At 43.6% G+C, this 16,986-nt stretch overlaps 1 protein-coding gene across 1 annotated transcript in view; it reads left to right on the forward strand.

The window, feature by feature from the left end:
• Positions 1-16,986, forward strand: part of DAAM2 (dishevelled associated activator of morphogenesis 2) — a 349,542-nt gene that overhangs the window by 278,205 nt on the left and 54,351 nt on the right. Inside the window, exons 16-17 of the mRNA XM_060245049.1 lie at positions 2,862-2,894; positions 3,745-3,851. Coding sequence (XP_060101032.1) covers positions 2,862-2,894; positions 3,745-3,851 — 140 coding nt within the window. The remainder of the gene's footprint in view (positions 1-2,861; positions 2,895-3,744; positions 3,852-16,986) is intronic.

Raw genomic sequence — 16,986 nt, forward strand, 5'->3', positions numbered from 1 at the left:
TATTATTATTATTATTGTCCACTTCTTCAAAGTGCAAAACAATTTACATAGCTTTAGAAAAAAAACTACAGTAACCCTCAATAAAAATTACATTTTAACAATGAACTCACAACGCACTATATATTCAGAACCATAGCAAAAAGAGAACTTGCCTTGAATGGTTCTAAAAAGTTCAAAGGCCACCTAGCCTAACAGTCTAAAAAACCCATTACCAAAACTTATCAATCAATCAAATCAATATCCAAAGGCTCATGGGAATAAAGTTCTTTATCAAGGCTTCTTGAATTTCACCAGAGAAGGTGCCCTACATGTCTCCTTTGGCATACCATTCAGTGGAATGAATACTACTATGGAGAAAGCTATGGCTCTCACTGAAGACAAAATGGACTTCCTGAAAGGATGGAACCACTTACAGAAAGTATTGTACCAGCCTTAGCTGGCATGAAGGCATATCTAGGATGGGGAAGCCTTCAAGTATGCAAGTTACAGGTCTTGAAGAACTTTATAGTACCTTGAATTTAGCCAGGAAAGAGACAGAACACAAATTAGGAGAAGAAAATGCTACTCCATTTCATCTCACTATCATCTAGTGCTTGAATCTTTTTTCCCCTCCCAGTCCTGCTCCAGTATTGGAAGTTAACCTTCCTGAGAGAAAAATGCTAAAACAGAGGTCAGGCAGTGTTGCTTGAAAAAGGGGTTGGTGGCTAGCTTTCCTCATCTAAACAATCCATTTTTGTGTAGCTATCAACTGCTTTAAATGTGAACACAAGACTCATTATTACAGGTAATAGCAGCTGTGGGGTGTGGGTACATTTTTCTTTTTTAAAAAAATAGGACATGGACCCCATTACACAACCCCAATCCAATTTTGGCCCCCAAAGATGTTGAGATGCCCTTATTTATTTATTTATTTAATTTATTTATTTAGAATTTATATCCCGCCCTTCCCACAAGTGGCTCAGGGCGGCTTCCAGCATTAGATCCAACATAAATTAAACAACATTTAAACATGTAAGGGAATAACTTTAAAACAGATAAAACAGATAAAACCATAAAAATTAATAAATATTCCAATATTTACAGAGATCTGGCAGGTTGCATTAAAATTCTCAAGCTAGGTGTAGGCTAACCGGAAGAGGGTTGTTTTACAGGCCCTGCGGAACTGAACAAGGTCCCGCAGGGCCCTCACCTCTTCCGGTAGCTGATTCCACCATGTAGGGGCCATAACAGAGAAGGCCCTTTCTCTTGTAGCTTTCAAGCGGGCTTCTCATTGATCATATGTGTTGGTGCCATCTGTGCATCACTCGTTACAGCATACATCCTCTCTCCACACACAACACTGATCTGTGTGAACTTTAAGCAAGGTGTCTATTTTTTTTTCTTTTTGGTGGTTTTTTTCATTTTTTTTTTGTGTGTGCACATGTGTATGTGTCCATGCCTGGAAGTCATGGCGACCTCTGGTGATTCCTACTGGGCCATGGAGGACATTCAGAGAAATGGCCTGCCTCTGCCTCCTAACTCTGGTATTCTCTGGTAGTCCCCCATCCAAATACTTGCCAGGGTTGGCCCTGCTTTGTTTCCATTAGAGTTCCATTAGAGTTCTGATGAATTTGCATGGGCTATCCAGGTCAGGGCTATGCAGGGTGCCTGACTAATGACCAAATTCAAACTTTCTTGAATATCATGGTCAGTAATTTTCCATTTCAATCCTAATAATTTTTATGAACATCAGCACATTTTGGGGGGTTAGGTTTTGTTTAATTTATATCCAAATGTAGTTCCCTGAATGTTATGCTTTGATGACTGACTGTTCCCCGTTAGCAACTCAAATGTTTCTTTCACATTAGAGTAGCTCAGCTGGTCAGAAATGAAATACAGAGCAAGACAGACCAGTGCTATAGCCTGATATTTATTTATTTATAATTTATTTGTGCCCACCTTTCTCCAAAGGCATTTTCACATGTTCATATACATTTTTGTTTCTGTTTGACACCATTTGCCTTTTAAAACAGAAATTTATTCTGTGTTTCATCTAAATTTACCTTGAAGCAACTGAAACCTTAACTAACTGATGTGATAATTAAAAGTATACATTGACCATTTGGAGGGAAAGAAAAAAGGAGCAAAACATCAAAATCTGTTCTTCAACTAAAAATCTGACAAAAAGTTTCCCATTCTTATTGTTTCCCTTCTCATTTTTTCCAAAGTTTGCCAGTAATTACTAACCCAGAATTTGCAACTATTTAGCTTCAACCAAATGCACCCAAATCCAAATGTCAATGCAAATCCCTATTCTTTTGTTCTTCAGAAAGAGAGCATGAACAAGACATTTTTCTCCTGCTACAATTAACATGGTATTAATATGGTTTTCCAGTTTCTTTTAGTTGTTAAACTCCTTCTTCTTTCTTTGAAAAGACAATGGGTCTGTTCTCCCCTCCTGAGAAATGGTGTCTGCTGTTAGTTATACAGGGATGAAGCAAGATTGTCCAACCATTCAAACAGAAGAACTCATAACCCCTTCACTGATGTTTATTTTTAAGACTTATTATATAATTGTAGAACAAATTGAAGCAATGGTTAATTATGTTTTGTGGGAACCTTGCAAAAAAGCACTAAGCACAATATTACATTACTTGATTATGATTATATTGACTGTCCATTATACATATTAATTATATCCATTATACATATATAAGGAAAGGAGAACAGACCCCAATGTGTTCCTCTTCAGAGCTCTTAATCACTTAGAAAACCATACAGTGCTCAATATTGTTAGCTTTGGTAAACTCTGTACCTTTACTGCTGTGGCTAACTGTTGGCACATTTCCCTTCTCTGTTATCTTCGACTGCTACCTGTATAGGACCTGCTAACTAACCCTTCCTCCTGTAAGCAGGTAAGTATCACTGCCTGTCTCCTGTCTGGCTTGTGAAATTTTATTCCAGTAGTTTACATTAAGATACCACATGGCAGTACTGATCACACAAACTGGTTACTGCATGAATAACATTTAATTTTTATGTGCACTAAAGTGGGTTGTTTATAGTGGGACGGAGATAACATGGTTTTGCTTGCATGAATTTCTGAGAGGAATATGGAAAATGGTCACTGTGCTTTCACTTACCTGAATCCATGAGGAATGGAGAGAAATACCAAGAAAATGTGAAGGATATGACTGTGTTTTTTACTCATTGGACAGAAGGGGAGAGGTATCACTGCTCCTAAGTAGTGACTTTAATTGTTCAAGCTCCCCAGCTGGGGTCTCCCCCACACAGCTGTTTCAGATTTTCTGAGGAGCAATGTGTTTCGTGAGATGCACGGCACGCACTGCACCATATGCATGATACTTTTTAAAAGGTTTTATTTTATGCTATAATGTTAATTATGCTATAAAATTTTATTCAGCTGGCTTAGACAGTCCTGTCTACAGTGGTAGAAATAAGATGAGAACCAGACCCCAGTAAAGGCACATTCACACAGAACTGTGTGTAACTGGAGCAGTGACCACAAGTAAATATATCTTTGACTTAACTATGAACTAGGAGCAAGAGAACCATCATGTGTTGCCTTAATATTCCTTTTAATGTTTGTTTTGTAGCATTACAGGTTCTTCACAGGCTCAGTTCTTTGGACTTAGAGCATTGGGGTTATCTAATAAAGTTGTCCATCTGGTTTGTGCACAGAAAGGGAAAATTAGGAGAGAAAAATCCATGGCACTGATTTTCATGTCCTTTAACTGTTTATAGAAGGAAATGGGATCAACTGAAGACCTGTACCTGTCCAGTCGAAAAGTCAAAGAGCTTTCTGTGATTGATGGCCGGAGGGCCCAAAATTGTGTCATCTTGCTTTCTAAGTAAGTGTTCGTAATCCTGCATTTGTCTGAGATTTGGTTTCTGGGTGTTTAGAGACTATGCAAAGTAAACTGATATTTAGCAGCCCACCCACAGATGTTCTGATAGAAAGTTCTCTGAAATGCCATTAACATAAGAGAGCGAATATTTAAAGTACGTATTAAAAGGTAAAGATAGTCCCCTGTGCAAGCACCAGTTGTTTTCGACTCTGGGGTGATGTTACTTTCACAAGGTTTTCACGGCAGACTTTTTACGGGGTGATTTGCCATTGCCCCCCAAGGTCGGAATAAAGAGTCAGACACAATGCATTGGTATAAAATTGGGCCACTTTGTTAAATATCATAATAAACGGCAAGGGCACCCAACCAGTGGCCTGGCCAGGACTGGGGGTCACCGCGACCTCTCCCCTGCCATTAGCGGGCGAGAGACCCAGCCCCTTAGCCGGAGCTGTTTGACTCAGCTCCCGCCAGGCAGGCCCAGCAGGGAGGCACGCACCAGAGGGCCCAAACCCAGACACACGTCTCGACGGAAGGCACCCTCAAGCTGAGCCTCCAGGACGGTCTGCATTCTCCACATCCGGGGTCACCAAACCCCAAGGTTGATCATGCCAGACCCCTAATTCCCCAAAAGGGGGATGCTTCACAGTCCTCCCTAGCTGCATAGTGCCCTAAACCCCAAAAACCTGCCACTACTAAGGCCAAGTCTCTACTTAGGGCTTAGCGCCCACCGGGAGGCCCAAAGCCACCCACAACCTTTGCCGCTAATCTCTCAGAAAAAACATATTACCCTGAGAGATGTACCCCATCCCCTCTGTAGAGGTCAGGAAATTTCGACGAAATGTCCGGATGGGGCAAATAGTGGCCCAACCCCCCTTCTAACACCTTCTTAATCTCCTTATTAGCCTTATACTGAGCCTTCTCAATAGCTGCAGGGTCCCAAGCATAGCACCAAACAGGGCGGGGCAGCATGGCTGACCAAACTATGCTGGTCCCAGGCCATCGCTCCCTGATGTGCTGAAAATCATCATGGGCCTCCAAACTAAGGCCTTGCCCTTTAAAAGCCCCAGATCATTGCCTCCCAGGTGAACAATTAAAACCTGAGGAGGAGGACACACACTATCTTGAAATAACAAGGGCAGCAGGCCCGGCCACTGAAGGCCCCAGTGCCCCCGCCATTTGATACAAATATGTTGACTAAGTTCCAGCTGAGAGCTGACCGACATTCTCCATGCCTGATGAACGGCCCAAAACACGTGGCTATGGCCATAGATGAGAATTCGGCTCCTCTGGCCAGGAACAACATCATCTAAAGAGAAAAAACAGTTAAATGAGAACATAACCAAACAGCCCAACAAACAAGCTACTTAAGGCCTGAGGAACTGTTGAACATAAGACTTGTAGGCCATTGAACGCCAGCGGCCCAAGCACTGAATGGCGGAGGACAGATACCCCATGGCAGCAGCTGTTGAGGCTGCCCCAGTTCTAAAGGAATTCTAAACCGCACCCCAGTCAACCCCAATTCACCTAAAGCCCGTGACATCACCGCCCAAAATAGATGTTTTGTCAACGAGCTACCATCAAAATGGGAAAACAAAAACCGCTCCTTGGGCCCCCGGACTGCCAAATAAGCAGCCAATGCGATAACTGGACACAGCTCAAGCTCAGAACAACTACCCAACTCAAGTACAGCACCTTTTTGCAACTGATCTGTCTTAGAGCGATGGACAGTAATCACTGCCTTACCCTCAGATAGCCTTAAATTCTTCAACAATAGAGCCCTGCCAGAAACATCGTTTCTGGACTGTGCCACCAGCTCGCTGACTCTAAGGGCCCCCCAAAAATGCTACTAAAGATGCGGAATGAAACAAACATGCTTCAAAAGAAGAAGCACACACCACATCCAAACCCCTCTCAAACCCCACAGAATCGACGAAGACATAAGATTCCGTGTGTCTACTCTGGGTCCGGCCTCTCTGGCCCACCCCTCCAGCATCTTTCAAAGATGAAAGTCAGCTATTTCCTCCCTATAACCCAGCACCTTACTGGCAAAAGCCAATGCAGACAGGCGCCCCCTAATGGATCGCACGGCCAATCCCTTACCTCGCAGCGAAACTCAGTAATGGAGCAGCTGCTCCACCGGGAGGGGCCAAACCATGCAATACCATACCTCAGCCCTAAAGTCTTCAAACTGCCACACAGCCCGTTCTTAAGCCTTCCTGGTGCTGGGCGCAATGGCTATCACTCTGCAGGCCTTGGCTCTCCAATCAGCCATAACTCCTGGGGCATTGGCACCGCCTCTCTGTCGGCATCAGGGGCCAGCTGACGAAACCTCTCCGTCTGTTTATAAGAGAGAGCATCAGCCACCCCGTTCCTCACCCCAGGAACATGCCTGGCTAAAAATAAAATATTAAGCCGCAAACAACGCAGAGTGAAGGCCCTCACCAACTTCATAAGCTGCCAGGATTTGGATGAAAGGGAATTAATGACATGGACTACCACCATATTGTCACACCAAAAATGAACAGTGTGATTGGCCATATCCTTCCCTCACAGCCAAACCGCGACTAAAATGGGAAAGAACTCGAGAAATGTAAGGTCTTGGTTCACACCTACCTTTACCCAGGAGTCAGGCCAACTTTCTGCGCACCAGTGTCCGCAGAAATAGACTCCAAAACCCAAAGACCCAGCAGCATCAGACATGACTTGGAGCTCAGCTTAGAGCCTCATGTCCTCTCTCCAAAAGGAAACTCCATTGAATGACTCCAAAAATTCCTGCCAAACCTTCAAATCATCCCTCATGCTGCAGGTAACCCCAGTTCTATGCTGAGGCAAGCGTAAACCTGCCATAGCATCACAAAGCCTTCTGAGAAAAGCCCTCCCCAGAGCAACCACTTTGCACGCAAAGTTGAGGTGTCCCACTAGCTGTTGCAACTCCAGCAAGGTAACCTTTTTAAGAAGGCAAAAATCCTAGCCCTCAATTCAGCTATCTTCTGAAGAGGTACCCTAGACAGCTGCGCAACAGTATCAATCTCAATCCCCCAAAAGGTCAGTTTTTGGGCCGGACCTTCCGTTTTCTCAGGGACCAAAGGGACCCCAAACTCCGCCGCCAGCTCAATAAAGCCTGACAGGAGCTGCCCACAACACCCAGTCCCCTTGGGACCCATGAAAAGGTAGTCATCCAATTAATGAACAATGTCCTGTAAACCTACTTTCTCCCGCACAGCCCATTCCAAAAATGTGCTGAAGCACTCAAAAGCAGAACATGATACAGAGCAGCCCATTGGCAGTGCTCTATCCATGTAAAATTGGCCTTCAAAAGAAAACCCCAAAAGCTCAAAATTATCGGGATGCACTGGTAGAAGGCGAAATGCAGATTTAACATCGCATTTTGCCAACTCTGCGCCCACCCCACAGCGTCTCACCACGGCAACAGCATGGTCAAAGCTAGTATACCTAACTGAGCATAAGTGCTCAGGAATCCCATCATTCACAGACTTTCCCCTGGGAAAAGAGAGATTGTGAATCAAATGAAATTCACCAGGCGCCTCTTTTGGCACTACACCTAACGGCGAAACCCTAAGAGTACCCACTGGAGGATGTGAAAAAGGACCCAAGATCCTACCCTCCGCCAACTCCTTGGCTATCTTGTCCCTAACAGTATGTTCCAAACCCTCAACTGACTTAAGGTTCCCGGACATAAAAGGAACCCGAGGCCCCTGAAAAGGGATCCTAAAACCAACTTTAAAACCTTCCAACAAATACAAACTGTCAGCCCTTCGAGGATACCTCGACAGCCAATGCTCAAGAGGCCCCACCCTTATCGGGCTGGGCCCCTTTTTTAGCTGGATAGGATCCACCACCCCCACCAGGCTTCTTTGCGTTCTTATGTCCCCGAGCTCTGGGGCAGCTATCAAAGGAGTGTGACTCACCACACATGGGGCATTCGTGCTTGAACTGGCAAGCCTTCCTGCTACATACTCCCAAAGAGCCAAATTCCCAGCAGAGCAAGCGGGGTTGAACCGCCTGCCCCGCTGAACCGTGGGGAGAGCTAGATGAAGTCGAAGACGATGCAGCTGACCTGCTCACCAGGTGACCGCTGTCAGAGCGATCACCCAAGTTAGGCCTAGCCGGGGACATAACCTGTAGCCACAGCTGCTGATGGATACGGTCCCACTGAAGAGGGCAGCCCTCATCCGAAACTCCTCATCGTACTGCAGCCAGGCGGGGCCGCTGAAGGCCATGTAGCCCTTGTAAATAATATACAAATATTGGTAAAGGGCAGCCACCCGCCAAAGCTGCGCCCAGGCAATCACACCGGCATAAATACAAAACCCCGGAAGCCAGTTTGCCCAGGTCCTATCCACCTTACGCTTTTTAAATTTTTCCTTCTCATCCAACTCCTCCTTATCTGTTTTCTCCAATTCCCTAAAGAGCAGAGAAAAAATGTCTACATACTCCCCTTTCAGGATTTTTTCCCTGGTTGCAGGAAGCAAGTGATCCCCTAACGGTAAGTCAACATCCCCAAAGGGCAAAGATGTAAAAGGCACCATCCCATACGGAGAAGGTGCGCCCATGAAGGGACCTGCCATACCCAGGTGCCCAACACCCGTGCAACCCCTGCAAGGGCCACCTTGCCCGCTAGGCCAAGTCCTATTCAACAGGGACCCCGACCCGAAGGAAGCAGGCACCCCTGGACTCACAGCAGGATAACCCTGCCCAGCCGTCAAGGCAGGACCCCATGGTCCCCATAGCCACGCCTGCCCCACTCCAGCCTGCCAGTTACTCCCTGACTTACCAACAATTCCGGAGGGAACCAAAGATGCTCCAACTCCAGATGCTCCAGCCGCCGACACCGCACCCGCATCTGCACCACTGGAACCAGCATCCCTGTCCACTACCACTCCACCAGACCTGCCCTCAAGAATAAACAGTTAGAATATTAGCTTGCTGCCCCCTCTAGAGGCCCTATCCCCTTCCAACCCTCCTGGATAGGGAATACCCGACGCCTGCTCCAACGCCCGCAACCTACTCAAAATATTGGCCTCAACCACCACATCCCTTTCCTCGTCAGATGAGGATAATGGGGTGAGGGCCTTTTAGCAGGTGCCTTAGGTGTCTTAGGTGCAGGCTTCTTTCCTTTGGATCTGCCAGACCCCTTACCACCAGACATGGTCACAGGCAATAAATAAATCTAAAATGGTATCTCGCAAGTACTCCTCAAAATAGCTGCCTCTCTTCCCACCCCATGAAAAGGTAGGGAATTAAAATGGCTACCTCCACTCCTTCTAACAGAAGGAGACATAAAATGGCTGACACCACCCTTCACAGTGAAGGAGACCTAAAATGGCCAACACCACCCTTCCCAGAGAAAGAGACTTAAAATGGCCACATACACTTCTCCACAGCAAAGCGGCCCCAAAGACCAAAACCAAGCCACACCCTTGTGTGACTCGGACCAGCCGCTACACACCCTCCTTGCCATTAGCCTACCACCCCAATCCTCCTTCCCAGAGAAGGAAGAGGGCAGACCACCCCAGACTGGGCCCAGCAGACTCCCCCCAGCCCAAGGAAAAAAACCCTTAGCTGTTTGCAGAAGGATCGCCAGGCCCCAGGGAACCACTCAGCCTCCGTCCACAGATCAGACCACCCCAGGCTGGACCCACAAGCAAACCAGAGTCCCCTGCAGACTCCCCCCAGCCCAAGGAAAGACCCCCCCCAGATGTCCGCTTAAAGAAGCCCCCCTAGGAACCACTCAGCCTCTGTCCACTCCTCAAACGCCGACGAGCCAGGCCTCCGCATGCTCCCACGCAGCCCTCAAGACATCCGACGATGACGCGACCCCAGCACGCCTCCCCAAGGCCGACACGAAGAGAAAGGAGCCGCACGCAGTCCTGAAGAAGCCCGATCTTCCTCCTGACTTATAGAAAGGAGCGGGGATCTGGCCATTAAAAACAGCCAGACCCCGCCACCAATATTGCACGCCCAAACAGGCGAACCCTGACTCCTTCCTCCCAGGGAGGCAAACCAGGCTAAAGCAGCCTAGCAGCTATGCTGCAGGCTGCAAGCCCCAGATTGCCTTCTCCAGGCATTTACACTTTCACCCCAGCAAGCTGGGTACTCATTTTACCGACCTTGGAAGGATGGAAGGCTGAGTCAACCTGGAGCCGGCTACCTGAACCAGGTTCTGCTGGGATCGAACTCAGGTCGTGAGCAGAAGGTTCCAACTGCAGTACTGCAGCTTTACTACTCTGCGCCACGGGGCTCTTACTACATATTACGTATTACATGATACTTAATTTCAGACAAACTGCATCACATTACTAGTCAATATCCATTGTTTTTCTGGGAGAAGAATGACAAAACTCGTTCTAGTTTTCATACCTGATGAGACTGTTAAGATTCTTTCTTTTGGGACCGTAATCATATAATGTGTCAGTAAGGTAACAGGTTACTTAATTCTCCTGCAACGATGTAATGGTTTTGGGCAGGGCGTTTTTTGAGAAGGAAAGCAGAGGAAAGCAGTTCCAGCTGGTCTGGCATTAGGGTGTGTGGCCTAATATACAAATTAGTTCCTGCTGGGCTTTTTCTACAAAAAACCCATGTGAAACAATGGTGATGTCAGGGGGTGTGGCCTAATATGCAAATAAGTTCATGCTGGGCTCTTTCTACAAAAAAAAAAAAGCCATGGTTTTGGGAGTCTTAGGCCATGAAACATATCAGAAGAGAACTCCTAGTATTGTTATTAACAGCAGCCTGATTCCTAGTGGCAAAAAACTGCCTTCCATTACACTAGTGTAATAAAATTTGGAAAATCATGATAATTGACAAGATCTCAAGACAAGTAAAAATATGGAGAAATATAATATCTTGAACTCTTAAGAAAAATGACTCATCTTTGTTTCATATGCAGAATCAGTGAAAAGATATGGTCTAAGTCCACCTAACTTTAAGGACACAGAGAGAGAGAGATAGTTATTTTGTATTGTATGGCAGTACCAGGCACTGCTGAAAAATACTTAATTGTAAGATCTTGTGTACTATTTTTAAAATAGTGCAAAAGATTCATGTCTTTGTATAAGTCCTGTTCCCTGTTTAGGATCCCCTGTTGTTGTAAATATTTCAATTTCAAATTCAGAAGTTAAAAGTTAAAAAAGGAAAAGAGATTTGAAGAATGCTATGGTTTATCTTTAATTCTTGATTCTTTCACTTGAATCCAGAGCAGTAAACTTGGACTGAAACTAATTTAAGCAATAGAGTTCTAGAAGTGAGTAACATGATTTGGCTCTTGAATTTGGAAATTAATATTTTGTGTACTAATTTTCAGTGGAAAATTAAGGTTAGGCATGGCATGAACTTTGACATGAGCGCAGTTACCTTGCTTGTAATCAGAAGGGAGGAAAGTCAAGCAATCTCCCAGTTTAGAAGACAAGCAAGATCCTAATTTAGTCACCTCGATAGTAATTCCAAAAGGAACACATCCAAGTTTGTTTAGACATATCCAAAGCTTATCTGATGATTGGCTCTCTGTTTGTAATTGGTGAGTAGGGTGTTAACTGAACTAGAAGGTGCTGGAGTTTCAGAGCCAAAAAACCAAATTGGTGTCAAGGTGATTCAGAAACAAAATGCAAGTTTTACGTGTTAATATTTTTAAAAATCTGTATATTGCAGATCAGGGAAGCGTCAAATACTAGGTTTAGGTATACCTGTTTTCCAGATTTTCCAAAGCAGAAAAGATGCAGGTAATTATGTGTTAGTTATATATTATGATCCAACAGGGGGGGTTGCAGGAAGGTTCAGGTAAAAAGCAGAGGACAGGGAAGGGCGAGAAGAAGGAGTTTTGATCCTACTTGATTTGACTGTGGCCTTTGATACAGTAGATCCATTTATCTTATTGTATCATAAACTAGAGTGGGGTGAAGTGAATGGCACTTCGGTGATGTCAGTATTCCTTGTCTTTTTATATTTAAAGACAGTTACTATTGAAGATGCTCAGTCAGCATCATTCAGTTTAGTGTGTTAAGTTTAGCAGAAGATTGTATCCTTTTACTTTGTTAGGCTGCTGAATGAAATTGTCCATAACATCTAGAATTCCAATATGTGGAACACCTTTATCTGGCATAAGTGGCAGTTTTGAAGTCCATGTCAGCAATATCCCACTATGGCAGTAGCAGTACATGAAAATGTTGGTTGAGTGGTACATGGTACAGCTTAGATGAGCACTTTAGAAGGTGAAGGGGCTAGAAGACTTGATCCCCTATGCGTTCATGGACCTGCGACAGGAACCCTCGAGGGATGCTATTATACCTGACTCATAGACCTTGTGGCTAGAGGGAGAGAATGTGGCACATCTCCCCTGAGCACTAAAGGAGACTTAGCGAGGAGGAATATGACTGTACTCATGTGATGGCTCAGGGCTTGGAGCCAGGGTGGCCTTATCCATAAGATCAGGGATTCACAAACTGAGGAGGCCTGACTGTTCTTCATCCCAACAGTTACAAACCCACACTGCAATTAGGTTGAGAATGGGGTTTTGGCTTGTGTGCCCTGCATTTTCCACCTTTGATCAAAATAAAGTTGGTCCTTTCATTATCCCAGCTACTCTCAACTCATTCTTTTCCGACCTCAAGATACTATTGGTTGAGTGATTAGCCTTAAGTTCTTCATGTGGTCCTGTGTAGTTTCATCCATAAGAGAGAAAGCTTTCTCATTTTGGTGCAGGGACTCCTCCTCTGTTGCCAATATTTATCTTATTTCCAAGCAGCCAGGAATCAATTTTGAGTGCATCCTTATGGGGATATGCAGCCAAAGAAAGATAGTGTCTCCATGTAGTCTCATGTGGGAGTTCTTTTTTGACACCTTGTGCATCTCATTGGCTTAGTCCATATTTCAACAAGGGAAGTCTGAATATGTTAGAATATGAATGTACTCATGTGATGGCTCAGGGCTTGGAGCCAGGGTGGTCTTATCCATAAGATCAGGGATTTACACACTGAAGAGACCTGAGAGGTAGGCAACAAAATTGTATGATGACTTAATTGCTCACCTCCTTGACTTCCTTGGCTCTCTTTGCTGATTCCTTTTCTCTTTCTGTTATTCATTGACATGTGACAGCTATGGCCATGGGAAAGATGACATCTGCGGGGGGGGGGGGGGAGGGGGGGCTCCGTGAAAATGCAAATGTGTGTAAGTGAATAGTTACTTCTAACTCTGAATATCAGGCCGTGCTTTCAAGTTGCCCCCTCATCTGTTCTAGCAGCTGTTTTCAATTGACTGTAACTTTGCATATATCCTTGTAGCTTACTTACTCTTTGTTTACACTAAACTGTGCTGTCCTTTAAAGGAAATGGTTCTACAGAGGGGTTCCCCTCAACTACTTAAAATGTTTTTGTTTTACTAACACTGTCTTAGAAAGGGTCATGCAGGGCTCATATTTCATAGGGTTGAAGAAGCTAAAAGCTAGCTGGAGTGGGAAGTAACCATCTCTGCATTTTCTTTAACAAGGCTGTGTGAGAAGGCATTGACCAGGGTGGATTATTTGCTGGGCTGTATCAATGCTGAGATAAGTCTATAGCTTTCTTCCAGAGCTGCCCTTTTTGTTTCTCAAGTTGTGCCTTTTCAAGGAGTTGAAAAGTAATGCATCACTGCATGTTACTTAGTTCTCAAGCAAGTACTTCTGCTCAAGCATACTGTGAAATTGTTTCACACATGCACACCGTCTTCAGCATCTGTATGTGTGCATACGTCTGCTTGTATCAATTATTTCTGTGATTATGTTCACATTTATAAATTGCCTTTCTGCAAGCATTCAATATGATTGGTCAGATTGTTAATATTAACATCTAGAAATGTTTATGTATTGTCAGTTTCCTTCTAGCATTTCCTTACAAGTATGTGGGGGGAGGGGGAGACAGAAACTTGTGCAACTTAAATAGAATTTTAAAAAAGAGGGCCACACTTAAATAGCATTTTTTTTAAAAAAGAGGACCACAGGTAGTTAAGCCTACTCACTCTTGGCGCAACGGAAAAAATGAAATCTATAAAATATCTTAGTGGTTACTCTTTGTTAAATAGCTAGTAACTTCAAGCTAAAACCTTGTGTTGTAAAGAGATTTTTAAAATGGCCATATTGCTTTTTTGATGCTACTGAGGTGATGTTGCAAAGGACTCCTCCCATGGCATATGCTCATAATTTGGAGCCACTTGTGTTCCATCGCAGTTTCCTTAGATCCCAAGATATTTCCACAGTGTTACCAAACTTTGTAATTTACTTGGCTTAGAATACACATTTGATGAGATTGTAATGCACAATTGTGTTACAGTTTGAGCAGCATTTTGCCTCAGAGTCTCTTCACTAGATCATAACATAAAATAAAGTTCTGTGTATGTGCAGTTGCCAGTCAGTAAACCAGATGGTCAAAACCAGATACTTCGTAGGAATGTGCACAAAAGTAGGTTACGCTGCTTATTATTGGTGAAGCTCTAGCTGATGTGTGACTGTGAAGTACAAAGCCAGACTTTCTTTAATAATGATACCATATAAATAGTTAGAAATTATGTGACCACACCATCCAACCCACGTTTTGTTTGGTGACTGTCTTATCTACTTTAGTTAGTTCTCTCAGTGTGATTATTGCAAGTATCTGATTTGGTTGTTGAGCCACATTTAGAGCTAAAATTCTCTCTTGTTCTCAAATATTTTGTTTTAGAAGGGGGCTTTGTTGAACTTCCAAAAGGAATGAGCTCAGTACTCAGCTCCCTTTTACCAACAGAGGAAGACTTCCAACAATAAAAAAAAGGCTTGTTTCCATCAAAGGAAGATTTCCTGCTTTAGAAAAAGGCATTTTTCATTGCAGGAAGTCTTTCTCTGTTGAAGGCAGAAATAGTGGAAGAGAGTCATAGGATTCAGCCCATAGGTGCAAGTGCCAGCATAGCAAATCAAGAGGGAGATCTAGAAAACAGTCACATTTTTTTCAAATGCTTGGCAAGAAAACCTGTAATAACCACACTAGTTCTGAATTGATTGACATTTGCTCATTACTAGCCTGTAAGTTTTCCCAGTTTTTTCCACAGTTGCACCAGCCAACACCTTTCCTAGTGTTTGCCGAAAAATTTTCAGGAAGTGAGTGGGGCCAGGCAGGGCTTTTCCCCAACAAGCCTGATTGGCCTTTCGAGATCTGATTGACTGAACATAATCAAAATACTGTTACTTCCACAGCAGCTGCTACCACCATACAAGGATCTTCACTGCATAACTTTTCAGTTTTTAGCTATGTATCGCATGCTATGTATTGCAATATTTTTAACCAATACATTTATTTTAAAAGGTATCCTGTTAGAGATTAAAATACTGAGATGTTAGAATTATGCATGACCTCAGTTTCTGACATTTTGTGGTTGGCTCTGCCTCCTGTGGCAGCCAATTTGGAGTTGGCTGGGTCTCCTCCAGCAGCCATTTAGTGGTTATACTGACCACCTTATGTTAGAATTCCAAAGGTGCTGGCAGACTGAAAAAGGTTTGGGAGTCTATTGTGTGTGGTATTCCCTCCCACACCCATGAACAGGTAGGCAATTGTTGCATGCTTGCATAAACTGTGGTGATCAGCTGTGCTTATTTTGCTCATGGTTACCCTACCTTTCCTCTAGTGGACCCAGTGTACATGATGTTTCCAAAGACTTATATTATTTAAGCAAAACCAAACAGAACTTAATTGACATTGATTACATTCTGTTTTGCTTTGCTTAAGTAATATAAGCTACCTTTAGAATGTATCACATATCACTTTCAGATAAAAAATACTGCACATCTCTGGATAGAAATCTGCTATTTTGGCAGTATCAGGGGATTGGGAAAGAATGAAGCTGAGACTTGGCCTAAGGCATTGACTTGGGTCAGTGTAGTTTTGCAAATCAGTTCAATATGTACACATTCTTACTTTTTAAATAAAAGGTGTAGGAACCAGCTTCTCTCCATATCAATTATCCATGTATTTGGTCATCAAGCCCCCTACTCTCTCCATTGCACACTAAAATCAGTATGTTATCATCAGATATCAGTATAACAGCAAGAGAAGCCAGTAATTCAGCTGTGATTTCTAATAACACTACTTTTAAAAGAGAAACAGCTGCTTTGACACAAAAGCCCCTCTTTTGTAGGTGACAGGAATATAGTTACCTCATCCAGTATCTGGAAGTATGCTTACCTCTCAGATCTGGTTTTTTCACTATCAATAATGATAGTATCACTTTTGATACCAGGGATCTGCTATATCTGTTCAGAAGATATTTCTGTGTTTACTCCAAGATAGCCTATAGTTCAGGTGGAATGAATAATAGGCAGTATTACAACACAGAAATGGGACTGGGAGGGGAAGTCTGAGAGCAGATGAGGTTGTGTTAGGAAATTGTTTGCAGGAGGTAGGTCATGAGAAGAAATTTGGGAATGGAGGAGGAAACTAAGATTATGGGAAAGGAAGAGTAAGATGAGATGATATCTTGATGCCATCCCAGCATGCAATAAAGAGGTGTACAAAATTGTTGGGGCAGATCACACAGCCTCTTGACATTTAATGTTGGAATTCCAAAAGCTACACCTAAAAACTTGTTCATACCAAATGGGATTCTTCAAATTGATTTTCCTTAAATAGCAACCTCTCATGTCACATCACAAACTGCTTTTGAAACTTCCTTTGGCATCGAGTGCTATTTAAGATATACAAGTCCAAAGTCCCTCTGGGCATGGGACCTTAGTGACATAGTGCTTTGGATCCTAGCTAGTGGGATAGAGTGCCTGTTGGATCCCAGCTAGTGTAAAATGGAGTTACTGTTGTTAACTAGGTTTTTTGGTCCAGTGTAGAGTCCTTTTAAATTTCATAATCTGAAGCAAACCACACTATTCTGCTCAGTGTTGAGCCTGCCATACTCTATTGAGCCTTTCTCTACTCATTTTTTGAGAATCCGGGCTGTCAGACCATTTTCCCAAGAATAAGAGTTGAGAATTTCTATTTTAAATTCTGCTTTGTAAATGTGATTACTGAAATGTTGTTCACTGCCTTGAGCCCTGTGTACAGGGGAGGGCAGTCTACAAATCACGTCAAATAAATAAGAGCCAACATAGTATATATGAGATGCACTGATTGGC

This window comes from Heteronotia binoei, chromosome 1 (assembly GCF_032191835.1).
Source record: "Heteronotia binoei isolate CCM8104 ecotype False Entrance Well chromosome 1, APGP_CSIRO_Hbin_v1, whole genome shotgun sequence".
Lineage (NCBI taxonomy): Eukaryota > Metazoa > Chordata > Lepidosauria > Squamata > Gekkonidae > Heteronotia > Heteronotia binoei.